The sequence below is a fragment of the Equus quagga genome, chromosome 9 (genome assembly GCF_021613505.1).
Source record: "Equus quagga isolate Etosha38 chromosome 9, UCLA_HA_Equagga_1.0, whole genome shotgun sequence".
Taxonomy (NCBI): Eukaryota; Metazoa; Chordata; class Mammalia; order Perissodactyla; family Equidae; genus Equus; species Equus quagga.
In genome coordinates, this window is record NC_060275.1 from 67,118,925 (window position 1) to 67,135,345 (window position 16,421).

At 51.3% G+C, this 16,421-nt stretch overlaps 1 protein-coding gene across 2 annotated transcripts in view; it reads left to right on the top strand.

Annotated features, from left to right (window-relative positions):
* Positions 1–863: 863 nt before the first annotated feature.
* The window catches only part of UPF1 (UPF1 RNA helicase and ATPase), a 33,813-nt gene continuing 18,255 nt past the window's right edge, over positions 864–16,421 (top strand). For both annotated transcript variants that reach the window (XM_046671483.1, XM_046671484.1), the window contains exons 1-3: positions 864–1,369; positions 12,533–12,675; positions 14,183–14,272. In XM_046671483.1, the coding sequence (XP_046527439.1) occupies positions 1,148–1,369; positions 12,533–12,675; positions 14,183–14,272 (455 nt within the window). In that variant the 5' untranslated portion in view covers positions 864–1,147. The remainder of the gene's footprint in view (positions 1,370–12,532; positions 12,676–14,182; positions 14,273–16,421) is intronic.

The following is a 16,421-nucleotide window of genomic DNA, read 5'->3' on the forward strand; positions in this document are numbered from 1 at the left end:
TTGAAGCTAGCAGATTAAGGCTCATAAAGCAGTAGCTGAACTTGGACAATCTTTTACTGAGCACCCACTGTGTGTGGGCATTCTTACCATGGGGAAGACCGTGTGATGGACAAAGCCAACCGCTGTCCACGTGGAACTTTCCTTTATGAATACTTAATAATTAGGGGAGTGAATAGTAGTGCATTTATTCTTCATCCCATCTTGATGGTTATTATTCTTCTTTCCTAGAAGAGAAAACCCTAGGCTCACAGAGGTTAATTCACTTGTACAAAGTCACACAGCTAGTAGGTGGCCAGGTCTGGATATCACCCCAGAGCTACTGCTCCCAATCACTTCATCATATACCGCCTCTTGAATAATAGTATCATTGTCGGAAGCAGCAGCAACAACCATTTGCGAGCGCCAGGCTTCCTGCTGAGGACTGTCCCCATTCGTTTGTTCAGTCAACGCACAGTGAGCCTATACTATGCGTCAGGCACCCCCATTTTACAGATGGGGAAACTGAGGCCCAGGGAGCTTCTCCGAGAGATGAGGGCGCGCCGGTCCCGCCAAGCCTCCCCAACTGGGTGGTCCAAGACCACCTACGTAAGGCATTCTGTTAGCGTTCAATTAAGCAGAGGCATTATCGCCGCCGTCCCTACGGCAGAAGCCACCACGTCCACACCGCCCGCTACCTGGGCGCCACGGGACAGCGGTTAGGGCGGGGCCACGTCCTCGTGCGGCCGCCGCGACGGCGGTTGGAAGCCCCGCCTCCCGCGCGTGCGCACTGCGCCCTTCGTCTGCTCGCTGGACTCCCGGCGTCCGGGCGCGGTTGGAGGCGTCCGCGAGGAGCGCGCGCGCCTGCGCTGGCGTCGGGCTCGCGCACGCGCACGGCGGCGGCGGCGGCGGCGGCGGCGGTTCCTGCCGGGGGCTGCGAGCTGCGGGCGGCTCTGCGAGAAGAGGCGGCTGAGGGGCTCGGCGGCGGCGGCGGCGGCTCAGCGCGCGTGGCTCTCGGCCCGGGTCGCGCCGCGGCGGGTGTTTCGGTCCGGTCCAGGGGCGCGGGCGCGGCGGCGGCGGCGGCGGTCCGAGGCCTGCGGCCTAGGCCTCAGCGCGGCGGCGGGCTCGAGTGCGGCGCGGAGCCGGCCTGAGGGCCCTGCGCGGCGGCACCATGAGCGTGGAGGCGTACGGGCCGAGCTCGCAGACGCTCACCTTTCTGGACACCGAGGAGGCCGAGCTGCTCGGCGCTGACACGCAGGGCTCCGAGTTCGAGTTCACCGACTTCACCCTCCCCAGCCAGACGCAGACACCCCCCGGCGGCCCCGGCGGCGGCGGCGCTGGGGGCCCGGTCGGCGTGGGCGCGGGCGCCGCGGCCGGACAGCTCGACGCGCAGGTGAGCGGCACATGGCGGCGCCGGAAGCCCAGGCGGGCCTCGCCTCGGCGGCCGGGGAGCTGCCGGCCCAGCCTGCCCCGTTCCCGCGCTCGAGTCGGGTCCGGAGGAACCCGGTTTGGGGTCTCTCGCTCAGGACGTGTCCGGAGGAACCTGCCCCGGTTCCTGGTCCGAGTCCCGCTCTGGCTGCGTCCGGCTCATCTGCTCAGGGTCTGGCTCAGGTCGGGTCTTAGGTGACCGGCCCCGACTTCTCTTCCGGGCCTGTCCAGGGTGAGCTGCCCTGGCTCCGACTCCGGCCGGGTCGGGGGTGACCTGCCCCCGAGTGCCCCTCCAGCTGGGTCCGTGCCCTGCTCAAGGTAGCTCCCTGCGCTCTACGTCGGTGCCCGCTCTGGCCGGTCCGGCCGCCCTGCCCCGCCACCCACCTGTGATCGCAGCCATCGGGGCACCCCTCATTCATGCCCGCTGCGCCGCGGTTCCAAACTTCCCCGGGCGCGGGGACGCCGGCGAGGAGACGGTCGAGCCTCCTGGGACGGGAAGGGAATTTCTGCCTCCAGCCGAGAGCCCCACGCTCGCTGGCTGTTAAGATTATTCAGAGGCAGGTTGTTTTGTTTTTTCCTTACACTGCCTGTTGCTGAGACCGACTTGTTACGTAACTCCACAGCCCTGCCTTGGAAAAGTTGGGTTTGAGTTTGTTCCTCCAAAGGCAGTGATAGTGAGTTTTACATAAATGGGCCCGCCACGTCGGAAACTTTTGTTTCTAATGCCATGAACATTTAACGAAGGCTACTTAGGTATTTTAAATTGGGGTTTGGTTATGAGAAGTATCAGGTGTACGTTTCCTGAACCTGGGTCCCTGCCCCAGGGTGAGAGAGGGGGCTGGCTGGGGTCCCAGGGAATGTCGCTGTCATCCTCTGGATCTCAGATTCCGTTTACCAGATTTCCCTGTGCCCAGCACCTCCCTCAGGTTTATTTTCCTGAATTCTCAACCAGGCAGGAGCTGCATGCTCACCTTGTCACAGGTGTCCCTTGGTGTGAGGACCCACTGCCAGGGCTGGGGGAGCCACCCATCCTCAGCAGGAGTGAGCTCAGATCCTGTCCTGGGGGAGGGGGCTTGCATTCTAGTTGGTTGAGTCACTCCTGTGGGTAGACCACCCACTTGGGCTTTCTTTTAGCTGTTAATAAAAGCAGAAAACACTTGACTCATTCTAACCCAAGACTCCTTAAAAATAGAAGCCTGATGGGTGGGGCATCAGGGGGAACAGGTGTGCAAGTATGTATGTTTCTCAGTTTTGTTTACATGTGGTGGAGGGAGGCAGCGGAGGGGAGAGTTTGCGTGGAGAAATGAATGAGCCGCTGGACGCTGATGATAACACCTGTAGTTTCATACTTTGTAGACCTTTCTTTCCACAGCTGTGAAATGAGGGTGGCAGCTATATTTTTGTCTGTTTTTAAACATTTATGCAATTTGGACTCGTGTGTGAATGGACCAGATAGTGCTGTCTGTAGCTTGTGTCCAGTGTACCCGGAAGGCTGAGGATAAAGATCTCTTGGTTGAGCAGTGTGCCATGCTCTGTGGCAGCTCAGGGTTGTGCAAGGTAATTGTTTTATTGCAAATCTTTTTAACTGCAGCCCGTATAAAACAGCAAACCTGGGGCAGCTCTGAGTTCCAGTTTCGTTCCTTGCCATCTGTTTTTGATTAACTGAGGGGTGTGTCCTTCTCTTTCGGTTGAAGTAATCAATTTATTTTCCTGCACCTGAGCACTATACAGAATAATAGCATTAAAATACTCTACCGTAGGTAAACCCGGCAGTTGAGCTCACCTGAGTTCTGATGACATCAAAAGGGTTTGTCTTCCTTCCTTTTAATGAACCCTGACGTGCCACCCATTTGTAGCCTAACTTTTGGTTTGTTTTGGGGAAAGGAGAGTGATATCCTTTGTGTCACAAGAGGACTCCCTGAATTTGGGGGTAGGAAGGTCTGAATAGAATCATAAAGTGGAAGAAAGTTAATTATCTTCTGTGCCAGTTGGTGGCATTGGCTGCCTGCAGCATTGGGGAGGATTTTCCTTATTTGTCCTCAGGAGTTGGCTGTGTAACCAACTATACGATGGGGCTTCCAGAAAGACTCAAAAAAACTCCCATTCTGAATGCCTTTTCCTTTCATCTCATTGGATGAGTGGCTGTGAATTGTCAAGTGTTGTGTGGTCCCTTTTGCCTCACAGCTTTATTGAGATAGAATTCACACACCATACGATTTGCTCATTTAAGGTGTACAATTCAGTGGCTTTTAGTACATTCAGAGTTGTGCAACCACCAGCACAATCAATTTTAGGGCATTTTCATCACCCTAAAAAGAAACCCTGCAACCCTTAGCCTTCAGTCCTCCCTTCTCCAACCGCAGGCAACCGCTGTCTTTCTGTCTCTGGATTTACCTACTCTGGACCTTTCGTATCAGTGGAATCATAACAATATGTAGTCTTTTGTGTCTGGCTTCTTTCACTGAGTGTGTTTTCAAGGTTCGTCCATGTCATAGTGTGTATCTATTCCATTCTTTTTTATGGCTGAGTAATAGTCCACAGTATGGACAGACCACATTGTGTTTATCCACCTGTGTGTTGGTGGACGTTTGGGTTGTTTCCACTTTGAACTGTTGTGAGTAGTGCTGCTGTGACATTGGTGTACAAGTTTCTTTGCGGGTGTATGTCTTCAGTGGAATTGCTGGGTTGTGTAGTAGCTCTGCATAACCCTCTCTGGAGCTGCCAGACTCTTTTCCAGTGTGCAGCCACTTTTGCTGTCAGTCCTCACTGCCAGTTTTGCACAGTTTTACCTGAAAGTTTGTTTAGAGGCAGAAGGCGTCACGGCAGGGGTGGGAGAATGGCAGCCAGGGGTGACCCCTGCTGAGCTCTGAGTTGGGTCAAATAACACTCGTTTTGTTGCTTACATAATGAAACTGATATTTATCAAAGCCGTTGAAATGAAAAGCATTGGCACAGTCCTGCCAAGTGTCCTTAAGATAAAGCGACAGTTTTCTTTTGGGTATCTGACCCTTTCCTGGGCCCTTCCTTCACTCCTCAAAGGAAGGGAAGGGAATTTCAAAAGTCCTTTGCATAATAGCTGGTGTTACAAGCCTGGTCTGCCCAGTTGGAATATTTCCTCTTAACTTTTGCTAGTGTTGTGTTTCCTCCAAACACGGGAATTATGATGAAAATTTAAGAGTTGGGAACACTACCCAAAAAAGGGAACAAACTTGATACATGCAGCAAGGCGGATGCATCTCAAGATAACTGTACTGAATGAAAGAACTCTGACAAAAAAAGAGCACATACTCTATGATTCCATTCATATAAAACTCTAGGAAGTGCTACTAACCTATAGTAATAACTCACTGGTTGGGGGAGGGGAGGGAATGAGGGAGGGCTGACAGAGGGCACGAGACGCCTCAGGGTGATGGATGTGCTCATTATCTTGATTGCAGTGATGGTTTCACGGGTGTGTATGTACATTGACGTATGTCACTTTATAAAATTATACACTTTAAACGTACGCCGTTTATTGTATGTCAGGTATACCTCAGTGAAACTGTTAAAAGTAAAAACCACCTGGATATACCACTACCTGCCCATTGGAGTGGCTCAGACTTTTTAAAAAGGCTGGAAATACCTCTTGAATGCTCCTACCTTGCTGGTGGGACGGTTCACCCAGCAGAGGAGCAAAGGTGGTCCACATGTGAGGCTGCGCCAAGCATTACAGCAGCTTCATTCACAGAGCCCCAGACGGGAAACAACCCAGGGACCATCGCCAGGTGGACGGATAAACAAAGGTTCGTCTTCTGTTGTACTCGTGAAGACACAGACTTGGGCCTCTCTTTCCTCTTCGAGTGATGAGATTCTTGGATAAAGAGTTGCTACCCAGTCTTCAGAAGCATAGTCCTTGCTGCTTTCAGAATTCACGGAAGGCTGTCCTGACATATCCTTGACCGTCAGGTAGACAGATCATCTGCTTATTGACCCTTACTTAGCTTGTGAGGAGGAGGAGGAGGAGTAGTGAGTTCCACACAGTCCCACAGTCCCTGAAAGTGGTGAGTTTAAAATGTGAGCGAGCCTTTTTCCATCTGGTTTTGTGAACACTCGGTTAGTACAGCTGTGATGTAAGTGCACCTTGAGAAGATTGGAGCTAAGGTGCCGCACACCTGCCGGACCTCTGGCAAGTGTTCCCCCAGCACTTGCCCTGTATTGGATTTCCCGGGTTTGGTTCCAGATGGTTAGGACTCTCCCAGTGATTAGGAGAAAGGAGGAGGGCTCATTTGTCAGTTAGTGGTGAATAAGCGAAATGACTTACGACTCTCTGAACCCCAGGTAATCTCTTTACCCAGATCCAGCATGATTGGGGGAAAAGTTAACACTAATACCGGTATTAATTAAAAGGCAAAGTTCTCTCTCAGTCCATTCCCACAATCAAAAAAAAGAGATGCCTTTCTGATCGCTTTATTGAGGTCTGATCATATACCATGGAGTCCTCTTGTTTTTAAGTGTGCAAGTCAGTGTTTTTAGTAAATTTACCGAGCTCTGCAGCCATCATGACAGTCGCTAGCTGTCTTCGATTTCTCTTTCACTCTGCCTCTTCTTTCCTTTCCTCCTCCAGTTTTCCTCCTGCTAATCTTTGTAGTCATCAACACCTATAACGTGGGGATATTGGGGCTTGGTGTGGAGGGACAGTGGGTGTCGCCAAGGGCCCGTGTGCTGTGCCAGGGGGCTCGGGCTGTATCTTGGAGCCTTGAGAAGCTGCTGAGGGGTGCTGTGACCGCATGTCAGAGGAAGGGCGCTTAGGCAGCAGGGAGACCTGGCCAAGTGTGGCCAAGGCCAGAAGGGGAGCTCAGACAGAGGGCACTGTGATCAGATGTGTACCCTTGTGTGTGTACACGTACCTGTGCTACCAGAGTACCAGGGCACTGCCGGATCCTGGGATCCCATGGCTGGCAGAGGGTCCTTGTGCCTTTTTATTTGTGTTGGTTCAGTAGCAGCTTGTGAGTTGGATTTCTTGGGATCCCTGCAGACTGTTGGCCAAGAGGGCTTCTAGACGTACTGTTGGTTTAGTCTGCCTGCTGAGCTTTGTGGATAGCCCTTTGTCACAACTGAGGGTGGCAGTTGCCAGGGAGGACAGTGAGCCTGGAGAGGTGGCTCTCCTCATCCCGAGGCGGAAGGCGTTTGGTCAGAGCTGTGCTCGTCTTCTGTCACTCATTTCGAGTGTGTGGCTCCACAGCGCTAGCACAGATTCCAGGCGGCTGCCTTGTCCACCTGTATTGTGTAAAAACATTTACTATCAATTCTCCAACGTATAAGCAGAGAAAGCAAACCCTGCCTATGCAGATGTCTCCTGGATGCGACAGCTGTGAAGATTTTCCTCTCCCCTTTCTTTCTTCTCCTTCACTGAAGTACTTTAAAGCCAATCTCACCTGCCATTTCACCCTTACTTGTGAAATTGAGCCATGTGGATTGGGGATACTTGACCCTTTTGACTTACAGCATTTAGTGTGCATTTCTAGAAACACAAAAAGGGTTCTTTCTTTTAGCCACACTGCTGTTGCAGACAAATAGCACCAACAGTAGTTTTGGGATGATCTAATACGTGGGGCTTTCTTTTCTACACAGTCAGTTTCTTCACTTGTCAGAAAATTTCTTTGCTTGGTCCAGACCCCAGTGAGGTCCAGTGTTAATGTGATCGTCTTGTCTCCTAGTCCTGCTGTCCAGGGCAGCTTATCCCTCTTCTTTTTTTCATGCCACTGAGCTGGGGTCCAGTCCAGATCATTGTCCTCTGAGGTGTCCCGCCTTCTAGACTGACTCCCTTGTCACACCCTGGCTCCTCCCTGCAGGTGTGAAGTGGATTCTGTCTCAGTCTGTGGGCTTTTTTGAGAGTGGTTGATCCTGGGGCTGGACAGTTGGGGCAGCCCAAGGAGAGCTGGGGATACTCCGAGCATTGAAATGAACTGCGGGGATGGATTTGGACACACTGACCAGGGCCAGGGACAAGGGTCCACTGAAAAAGGGAGGGAGGAGGGCTTTCTATCTAGAATGACGGTAGAAAGCAGAACCTGGGGATTGCTTTGTTGCCTGGTGCCATGTGAAGTCGCCGCCTTCTTAGGTCAAGAATGGTCAAATCTCAGCAATTTCATGAAGTTCAAACTAATAGATTAAAGGAGGCTAAAGAGACGTTACAATTTGCAATCATTAACTGGATCTGGGATTTAAAAAACTATAAAAGACATTATTAGGACATTGGGGAAGTGTGCCTCTGCATATTAAATAGCAGTATTATATCATTGTTATTCCTGAGCAGGGTACTTGTATTGTGGTTATGTGGAGAAAGCTCTTGTCCTGGGGCCTATGACTGAAATGGATCGGGAAAATGAAAGTGTGTGCTCATGTATGCTTGTGTTTGCAGACTGGCAGGGAGAGAGTAAGCTTGGCGAAATGTCAGTGGCTGGTGGATTCAGGTGACGGGGTGTGGGTTGTTCATTCTGCTTCTGGTTTTGAAACTTTTTCGAAAGTTGGAGGAGGCCCGACCCTTCTGTTAGCCTTTTCCTAAGGAGGGACTCAGAGGCTGTAGCTCCTCTCTGCCTCAGGACCAGGGAGCTACCCTGAGGGAAAGGCATTTCCCACTCCTGTCTTTTTATTTGAACCTTGGGATAAAAGGATAAATGATGAGTCACTTTATATCTCAGCCTTTGTTTTGGATGAGAAGATGCATTTATTCCACCAACACTATGAGGGCCTCCCCAGGTGTGGGCTCAGTTCTAGGTGCTGTGGTCAGAGCAGGGGAGCAGGTCCCTGGGCCTCTCACATGGGTCAGGGCAAGCCTCCTTGGGAAGTGCCCTGTGGACCAAGACCTGAAGGACCGGGAGCCAGCTGTGCAGAGGCCAAAGGACAGTGATTGCAAAGGCTCCAGGGCACCAGTAGTCTCAGAGACTGAAGGACAGAAGGTCATTTCATGCTGAGTGGTACAATGCTTACAAGGTTTGGAGTAAAAATCTGTGGTCTAAAAGTTCTTATCAGCACATTCAGGGGTAATTTTTGAGTTTCTGTGCTTTTCTCTGTGGGAATGAGTGACCTCTCTTCCTGCTGCTCTAATGTGCCAGCTGAGTTCTGTTGTGGGTCTTATGAAACTGTCTCTAGGCAGAAACCCCTGCAGGCCTCGATCAGCTCAGCAGCTCGTAGATGGACTTCAGACAGTGTGTCCAGAGCGGAGGTGGAGAGGGAACTGTGTCCCCAGTGACACCCTGCCGCTCTTGAGCTCAGCAGGACCCAGGAGTCCTGGCTGGATTTGAGGGGTTGATAACCTTGAAGGACCTCACTCCTGTGCCAGGCACTTTCTAGTACTTTGTTTTAAGTCGTTTAATTATAGTTTTAAGGTCAAATGTATTTTTGAAGCTAATGTTTATCTTAAAACTTTCCAGAGGGTAGAGGGAGAAGCTAACAGCCCAGCTATAGAAGTACATTTGTGTCAGGGCCAGGTCACAGCCGGGCAGGAGTGGGGCCGAGCATGCGTGTGTGTCTTGAGTGTGTGTGGGCGGGCATAGGTAATGGAGGATACAGTGAGCTCCCTAGCTAGGTGGCTGGAGGGCCCACTGGACCTCAGGGAATCCGGTCTCCTCTCTCCAGCCTCCTTGGCTTTAGTGGGAGTGGGGTACAGTTCACCTGACCCTGTATCTGCATTGTATTGTCTCCCTGGAGTTCCTTGAGTGAATTTGCCTCTCCTGCCCTTTATAAAGCCTGAAGGGCTAAGGTGGTGCTGAGAGGGTCGCCACGTGGCTGGTCAGGCTTTTCAGAGCCTTACACATTCCCCATATGCCCTCTGCTGGAGGGGAGGTGAAGTATGGGAGCTGAGGCCAAGATGAGGCAGGAGTGAGTAGGATAGGGCACCTGGTGTGTGCAGTTGCCTGTATTACTTGGCATACTAATTTTGATGTTTCAGCAAAGTAAAGATTCAAATATCATCAAGGATGTTTCTTTGTATGTAAAAGTTTATGCAACCTGATAAGACATTTTAGGAGTTCTTCTAGACTAGGAGTTGGCAAACATTTTCTTAAAGGGCTAGCTAGTAAATATTCTAGGCTTTGTGAACAAGAAGCAGAATTGAATATATTGTTAGTTTTTAATCTAACCTTTTAAAAACGTAAATATGTTCTGAGCCCAAGAGGGTGGCCTGCAGGCTGATCCTGAGCTGGAGCACCTTCTTAGCCCTCTCCTGTAGTGGGATATTGATGCCTGCCTTCCTCCCGTGAGGTGAAATTCATGTGCCGTATCCTGACCACACGCTTTCAGAAAAGCATCACGTGTGTGCCTAGGCGCAGTCACACCGAGATGTCGTGAGTCGGCAGTGCTGTCTCCTGTGGGCAGCCTCACCCCAGCATTGCTATTGTATGTGTCAGGAGGAGTGTTGCCAAATGGAGAAGTGACTTTTTGAAGTGATAACCAGCTATCAAAATCTCAAACAAAGCAGTTCCACAACAAAAAATTTAACAACCTGATTAAAAATGGACAAGGGACTTGAATAGACATTTATTTTTCCAGAGAAGATATACACATGGCCAAGAAGCACATGAAAGATGTTCAGCATCATTAGCCATCAGGGAAATGTGAATCAAAATCATAATGAGATACTACTCACATCCATTAGGATGGCTGTTTTGAAAAAAAAACCCAGAAGAATTGTAACAGATGTTGGCAAGGATGTGGAGACATTGGAACCCCGTGCACTGCTGGCGGGAGTGTCAAATGAGGCTGCCGCTGTGGGAGGCAGTCTGGCAGTTCCTCAAACAGTTAAACATAGAATGACTGTATAATCCAGCAACTCCACTTCTGGCTACAAACGCCAAAGTTTTGGAAGCAGGGCGTTGAAGAGAGATTTGTATGCCATGTTCACGGCAGCCTTGTTCATGGCACCCAAAAGGTGGAAGCAGCCCAAGTGTTAGAAGCAGTTGACAAATGGGTGGATAAACATGGTGCGGTCCGTCCATACAACGGCATAGTATTCAGTCTTAGAAAGGAAGGAAATTTGAACACATGCTCCAGCATGGATGAACCACGAGCACGTTATGCTCAGTGAAGTAAGCCAGTCACAAAAAGACAGGTAGTGTATGATTCCATTTATATGCGATCCCTAGAGTTTTCACATTCATAGAGACAGGAAGCAGAATGGTGGGTGCTGGGGGAGGGGATGGGGAGTTGGTGTTTGATAGGGACAATTTCACTTTGGAAAGATGAAAAAGTTCTAGAGATGGACGGTGGTGGTGGTTGCACAACAATGTGAATGTCCTTACTGCCCCTGAGCTGCACACTTACAAATGGTGAGGATGGTAAATTTGATGTTGTAGTATTCTACCTCAACTTTTAAAAACGGGTCAGGGATTCACGAAGAGGTGCTTGTGGGGGTGCTATAGCACTATCTTCTGTGTTAAAAATCCAAAAGTTTGATTTTGATTTTCCTCTTTTGAGGAACATTTTTTCTTCAAAGTCCACAGTCTTTCTGCAGTTAACTAAGTTGCTGCCTTCATGAAAAAAGTATATTGGTGGCAGGCACTGAAATGAGGTTCTCATCTGGGTTGAGACCATTACAGACACAGGTATTCCTGTGACAGGACCCCGACTTCCTGACAACTGAAATGTGCCTTTGCAATTTCCAGAATGCCCCCCTTGTGAGAACTGCTGTCCATAGGCTTGTACTGGTGATGCAGCTGGAGCAGTGGGCAGGGAAGGCCCCTGTGGGCACCGCTGGCTCAGGCTGTGGTGGCCTGAGTGGGCCCCGCATGGTGTGGGTCGGGGTGGGTGTGGGTTTTGGTCCCTTATCCCTGGGTGGCAGGGTCTCTGGGAGGGAGCCGTCTGGTGTCTGATCCCGTCTTACAGCTCAGAGAAACCTGGCAACTGCCATGGGGCTCCCATCACCCCACCCGTCCTTCATCCCCCCTCGAAGCTCCTGCTGCCTGGCCCAGCCTCCTGTGGGCTGTGGCCTGTCGGGGGAGATGGCAGGGACTGTTGACAGCCATCTGAGGTTCCTGGGGCAGCATTAGGAGTGCCTGTCCCAGGGCTGGCCCAGGGGCGCAGCGGTTAAGTTCTCACGTTTCGCTTCTTGGTGGCCTGGGGTTCACCGGTTCAGATCCCGGGTGCAGACGTGGCACTACTTGGCATGCCATGCTGTGGTAGGCGTCCCACATATAAAGTAGAGGAAGGTGGGCATGGATGTTAGCTCAGGGCCAGTCTTCCTCAGCAAAAAGGAGGATTGGCAGCAGTTAGCTCAGGGCTAATCTTCCTCAAAAAAAAGATAAATAAAATTTTTTAAAAAAAGGAGTACCTGTCCCCCTCAGGCAGGCTGGGTCTGTGTGCCTCCGAGTGGATGTGTGAGCTCAGCAGGCGTGCCTGTGAAATTCATGGCTGAGTTACCTACAGTTGCCTGTTTGTATGTTGTGGTCATAACATATAAAAGGTAATAAATTTAGTAAGATGATGGGTTGTCCTAACATTGAATTTCTAATTCATAATTAAGAAGGGCTGCCTTCGACAATCTTCCTCAAGTGAAAAGAGGAGGCTTGGCAACAGATGTTAGCTCAGGGGCAATCTTCCTCACCAAAAAAAGTTGGGGGGCTTCCTTCCAGAGAGGAGGAGGTCTGCTGACTAACGACAGGATGCTCTCCCACACTGCCAGGAGTTGTAACCTTTGCTTCTGGTGCTTAGGCTGTGGGAGGGCTGTTCACTGTGGTGGGGTTCTAGGCCTGCTGATCTGACGTGGTGCACCTTTCCCCAGGGGGGACTGTAACTGGTTTGTAAAACGTCCTCTTGCTCCTTGTGGCCCTCAGTCGTGGGGGCGAAGTGTTTTCCTCAGCATCCTGGTTGTGGTCGTGGCTCAGTGGCCAGAAGGGGTTGGGCCTGGATGTGCACGAGGCAGGGTGGAGGGCCTAGGCCACCAGTGCCCTGTTTTTGGCCAGGTAGATTTGATAGGGAAGAGGAGAGAGTGGAGAGTCAAATCAGAAGCTGTACGGCCTCAAAGTGGAGAGCAGGCCCGCACTTTGTGGGAGGCTCACTGTGGCTGCCCATCTGGGGAGGAGTCGTGTGCTCGGGCTGAGGCCTGGGAGCTGCTACCTTGCACGGTGCCAGTGACGCTGCCGTTCTGCTGTAGGTTGGTGGACCCGAGGGCATCCTGCAGAATGGGGCTGTGGATGACAGCGTTGCCAAGACTAGCCAGTTGTTGGCCGAGTTGAACTTCGAAGAAGATGAAGAAGATACGTATTACACAAAGGATCTCCCCGTACATGCCTGCAGGTGAGCACCTGTGGTGGGGTGGGGACTCACCTCCCAAAGCAGCCGTGGTCTGTGTAAGTTTGCTGGCTTTGCAGAGGCCCATCTAAGACTGGACTGTGACACTTGGTAGCACTGTCCTTGGGAATAAGGAGGTTGCTCAGGCCCAGGTACACACCTGAGTCCCTGTTACTGGACAGGAGGGTAGGATCAGCACCCTCTGACACTCCTAATTCTCCTAGTGGGAGGGGAAAAGATTCCCCTCTCTGCCTTCCTCAGGCCCTGGGGTGGTTCCCTGGTGCTTGCCCCACTCAATAAAAGGAGTCATCATGTCTGGTGAGCCTTTGGGTTATAGGGTCAACAGAGCAGCTAAGATTTCTCCTACAAAGAGATTTCTCTGGGATTCTGTAAAATAGCTGCCTCCCTGATAGGTTCAAGGTTCCTGAAAAATTGGAAGTAAATCGTCAGTGGGTAGACCTGTGTGCTAACCAAATTTGGGGTTCTCATCCAGAGCAGGACCCATCCCTCATGTCTGCATTTATTCTTGCTTTTTTGTTACACGCATATGAGAATTGAGACCAAAAGGGGTGAAATGATCTTGCTCAGGGCGCACTGCCCTCTGAGGCCTGCCCCGCCACGGGACAGCACCGCTCCCTGCCCTGCTCTGCGGGCAGACTTTGTACTTTACGCTGGCTCTTTGTTCACTTTAATGCACTAACGTTTTCATGGAGTGTTAGTGAGGCATCGGTGTTCCTGTTACATGCACGGTTGCCCATGAAGTGGTCCTGGTGGAGCTGCAGGTGGTTCAAGTCTGCAGACCCCTCGCCTCCCTGCTATCCCCATGGAGTGGGTGGGGCGAGTCCCTGTGGTATTGGGGGGAGGGGAAGGTTCTGGTTTGAGACTGAGTCTTGGCTTCATACATATGTGGAACTCAGTGGAGAGCCAATGTTTTTGTTTTTGATGTGTCGATTTTCAGAAAAAGGAGGCTGGGGGTGGTGTCTCCAGAGGTGCTTGCGAGCTGAGCTCAGTCTGCACCCCGGACTGTCCACTGCTGGGTCTGAGTTGGGCCGTCCCGGGAGCACGGCGCCCTCTGCTGGAGCGTGGAGCGCAGCGTCGCCACAGCTTCCCTTCCTGTGCCCACACCTAGGGGTGCTGATTCCCCTGCTTCTAAGTTACAGTTCCTAAAACTGAAGACCCAGGGGAGAGACTGGATTGCCTTGGCGCTGTTAGGCCTCTGTTGTCAGGCTCGCCTGGCACATTGCATGGCTCTCACTCCCACCACCCGAGTCTTTACTGCAGCCTGGGGCATCTCACAAGAGCCTCCACATCACCCTCCACCCCTCCCTGCGTTCGCAGGGTCAGGAAGCCTCTGCAGTGAACTGATTGGATTTTGTTAGTGAGATTGTTGGGTTGAGTGTGTGTTTAATGAAAAACTTAAAAATGTTGTAAGAGGAAAGAATTTTACATCCTGCCAAATTAAAACCAGAGAGCAATCTTCCAGCTTTAACTGTTGATGCTTTGACTTTTCTAGTTACTGTGGAATACACGATCCTGCTTGCGTGGTTTACTGTAATACCAGCAAGAAGTGGTTCTGTAATGGACGTGGAAATACTTCTGGCAGGTAGATAACCAAACCGCGCATGTGTCTTTAATCAGTGCTGTGCTCAGATTTGTGTGTAAATTATGGAAATGTTGAAGCGAAGCGCAATATAAAATCATGCTAACAAACCTGGTTTTTCCCTCCTCTGTGACTGGTTTAACTTGAAACAGATGGTGGTGTGTGAATGCCTTAATGTATTTACCCTTGATTTATTCTCTGTGGTTCTTTTTATTATGCAAGTATGGTTGGCTTAATTCTCTTTCCCAGTTTTTATTTATATTTTTATGCAAGATGAGCTCCTGGCACGCCCGTTCATCTTCATTACTGGGTGCCTGGGGAGGATGTTCCCAAGACAGTAATGGGCATCCATGGGAGCCGCTTCCTGAGAAGGCTCCCTCTGGCCTCAGCTTATTGGAGCAGTCCTGAGGCTAATACGGGCCAGATCCTGAATCATCGGATTAAATTAAGTTCACTTGACCGTCAGCCCTAGGCTTCCCTTCCTGCTGTTGATCAGCAGCAGCTGTGACTGGGTCCCTTGTTTTGTGTTTGGGGTGAACCCCGAGTTGTGCTGCTGCTTGGATTCCAGGGGACAGTCTCTTTGTCTAGCTCAAGTGGTGGGACTCCTCGGCCCCCACCTCGAGCCAGGGTCTTGTCCTGGCAGCTGCTCTGGGGCTCCCGTGATGTATGACGACTCACTCCGCTGTCACAGAGAAGTAGAGCGGCGTCTTAGTGGAACGGGGCTCCATGTTGCCAGCAAGAAAGAAGCATCTTCTTTTGAGGTTCATGTTTTGGAGAGAGAAAGTGACAAAAGTCCAATGGCAGGTGTAGGTGCGTAGAGCCCCTGCCCTTCCTCTGCCTTCAGCAGCCGGGGGCTGGGCCCCACCGTCTCATGCCACCTGAGGTTGCAGAGTGGTCAGATCTCGTGTTATCTTGGAGTTGGCGATGAGAATTGTGGGATTTTGAGCAAGACAAGAAAGGGGGCTGATGTTTTTAAAAGACTTCAAAGGAAAAATGTCTTCAGCATGACCAAAAGAGACTTGTGTCCCATTTTCAGAATGTTCTGGGTAATTTAAGTGTTACTGTGTTTACATTAGTTCCTCTCCTTCAGGAAAAGCAATTAAATAAACCTTGTCTTAGCTGGCAACCCCAGCTTCCGGTCACCAGAGCCAAGATCAGGGAAGTGAGCGAAGGGCCTCTAAGAGAAAACAGGCTCGGTCAGCCAGCCCTGTGTGGCTGTGTGAGGCCAGCTTATGAAGATGTGGGCAGCCCCTGGCCTTCAGGGAGCTTCCAGTGTACTAGGGTGAGGTGAGTGCAGAAAAGACAAGAGGAAATCGCTGATTCGGAGAAAAAGCCCAGGGTGGTGGCTGCAGGTGAGGAGTAGGGGACTTAAGGGTTACCAAGAACAGTGACGGTTGGTTAGAGAATTGGCAGGGCTTTGTGGGGCCAGAGAGGGGCTGAGCCAAAGCTTGCGGCAGGAAGGGTGTCCTGAGGTGGAGAGTGGGCAGCAGCAAGGCGGGCTGGAGGCCCAGTGGGTGCGCTCAGGCCTGACAAGCGTGCAGCCAGGCTGCAGATCCAGATCGCAGGGCACGCAGCGGGGAGCCTTGTTAGCTGAGACCCATGCAGCGCAGTGTTGGGGGGCATTGGGCGGAGCTCAGCCACCAGGGGGCTCAGCAAGGCCCTGGTTTAGGTGAGCTGTGTCCTGGAAACAGTAAGGGTGGCAGTGTCCTGGCCACTCAGCCTCAAGCAGAGAGCTGAGGCAGCGGGGGTTTCACGCAGTTTGGAGCCAGCCTTCTGCTTCTGGAGAGTAGCCCTGAGCCCCCTTCTTGGTATTTTTCACTGTCTTCAGGTTTCTAATACGTTTGGTTATCAGGTTTCCTGACCTGCAGCAAAGTAGGAGGGGCCGCTGCTCCTGGAAGCAGGCACAGGCGCCACAAGAAGTGACTATGAAAGAGGTGGCAGAGAAGCCTGAAGAGCAGAGAGGAGCAGTGGAAGGGGCCTCCGAGATAGCAGTCTCAGCCCCAGTGACTAATTCCTTTAGGTCTGATTCGTTGGATTTAAGAAAGCAGCAACTGAAAAAAAAAAAGAATCAGAAACTATGTGAAACGTGTTAGGAAAGTTTTCCTTATAAATGGTTCTAGTCAGATTGATTTTTGCACTCGGTGGGGAGCCA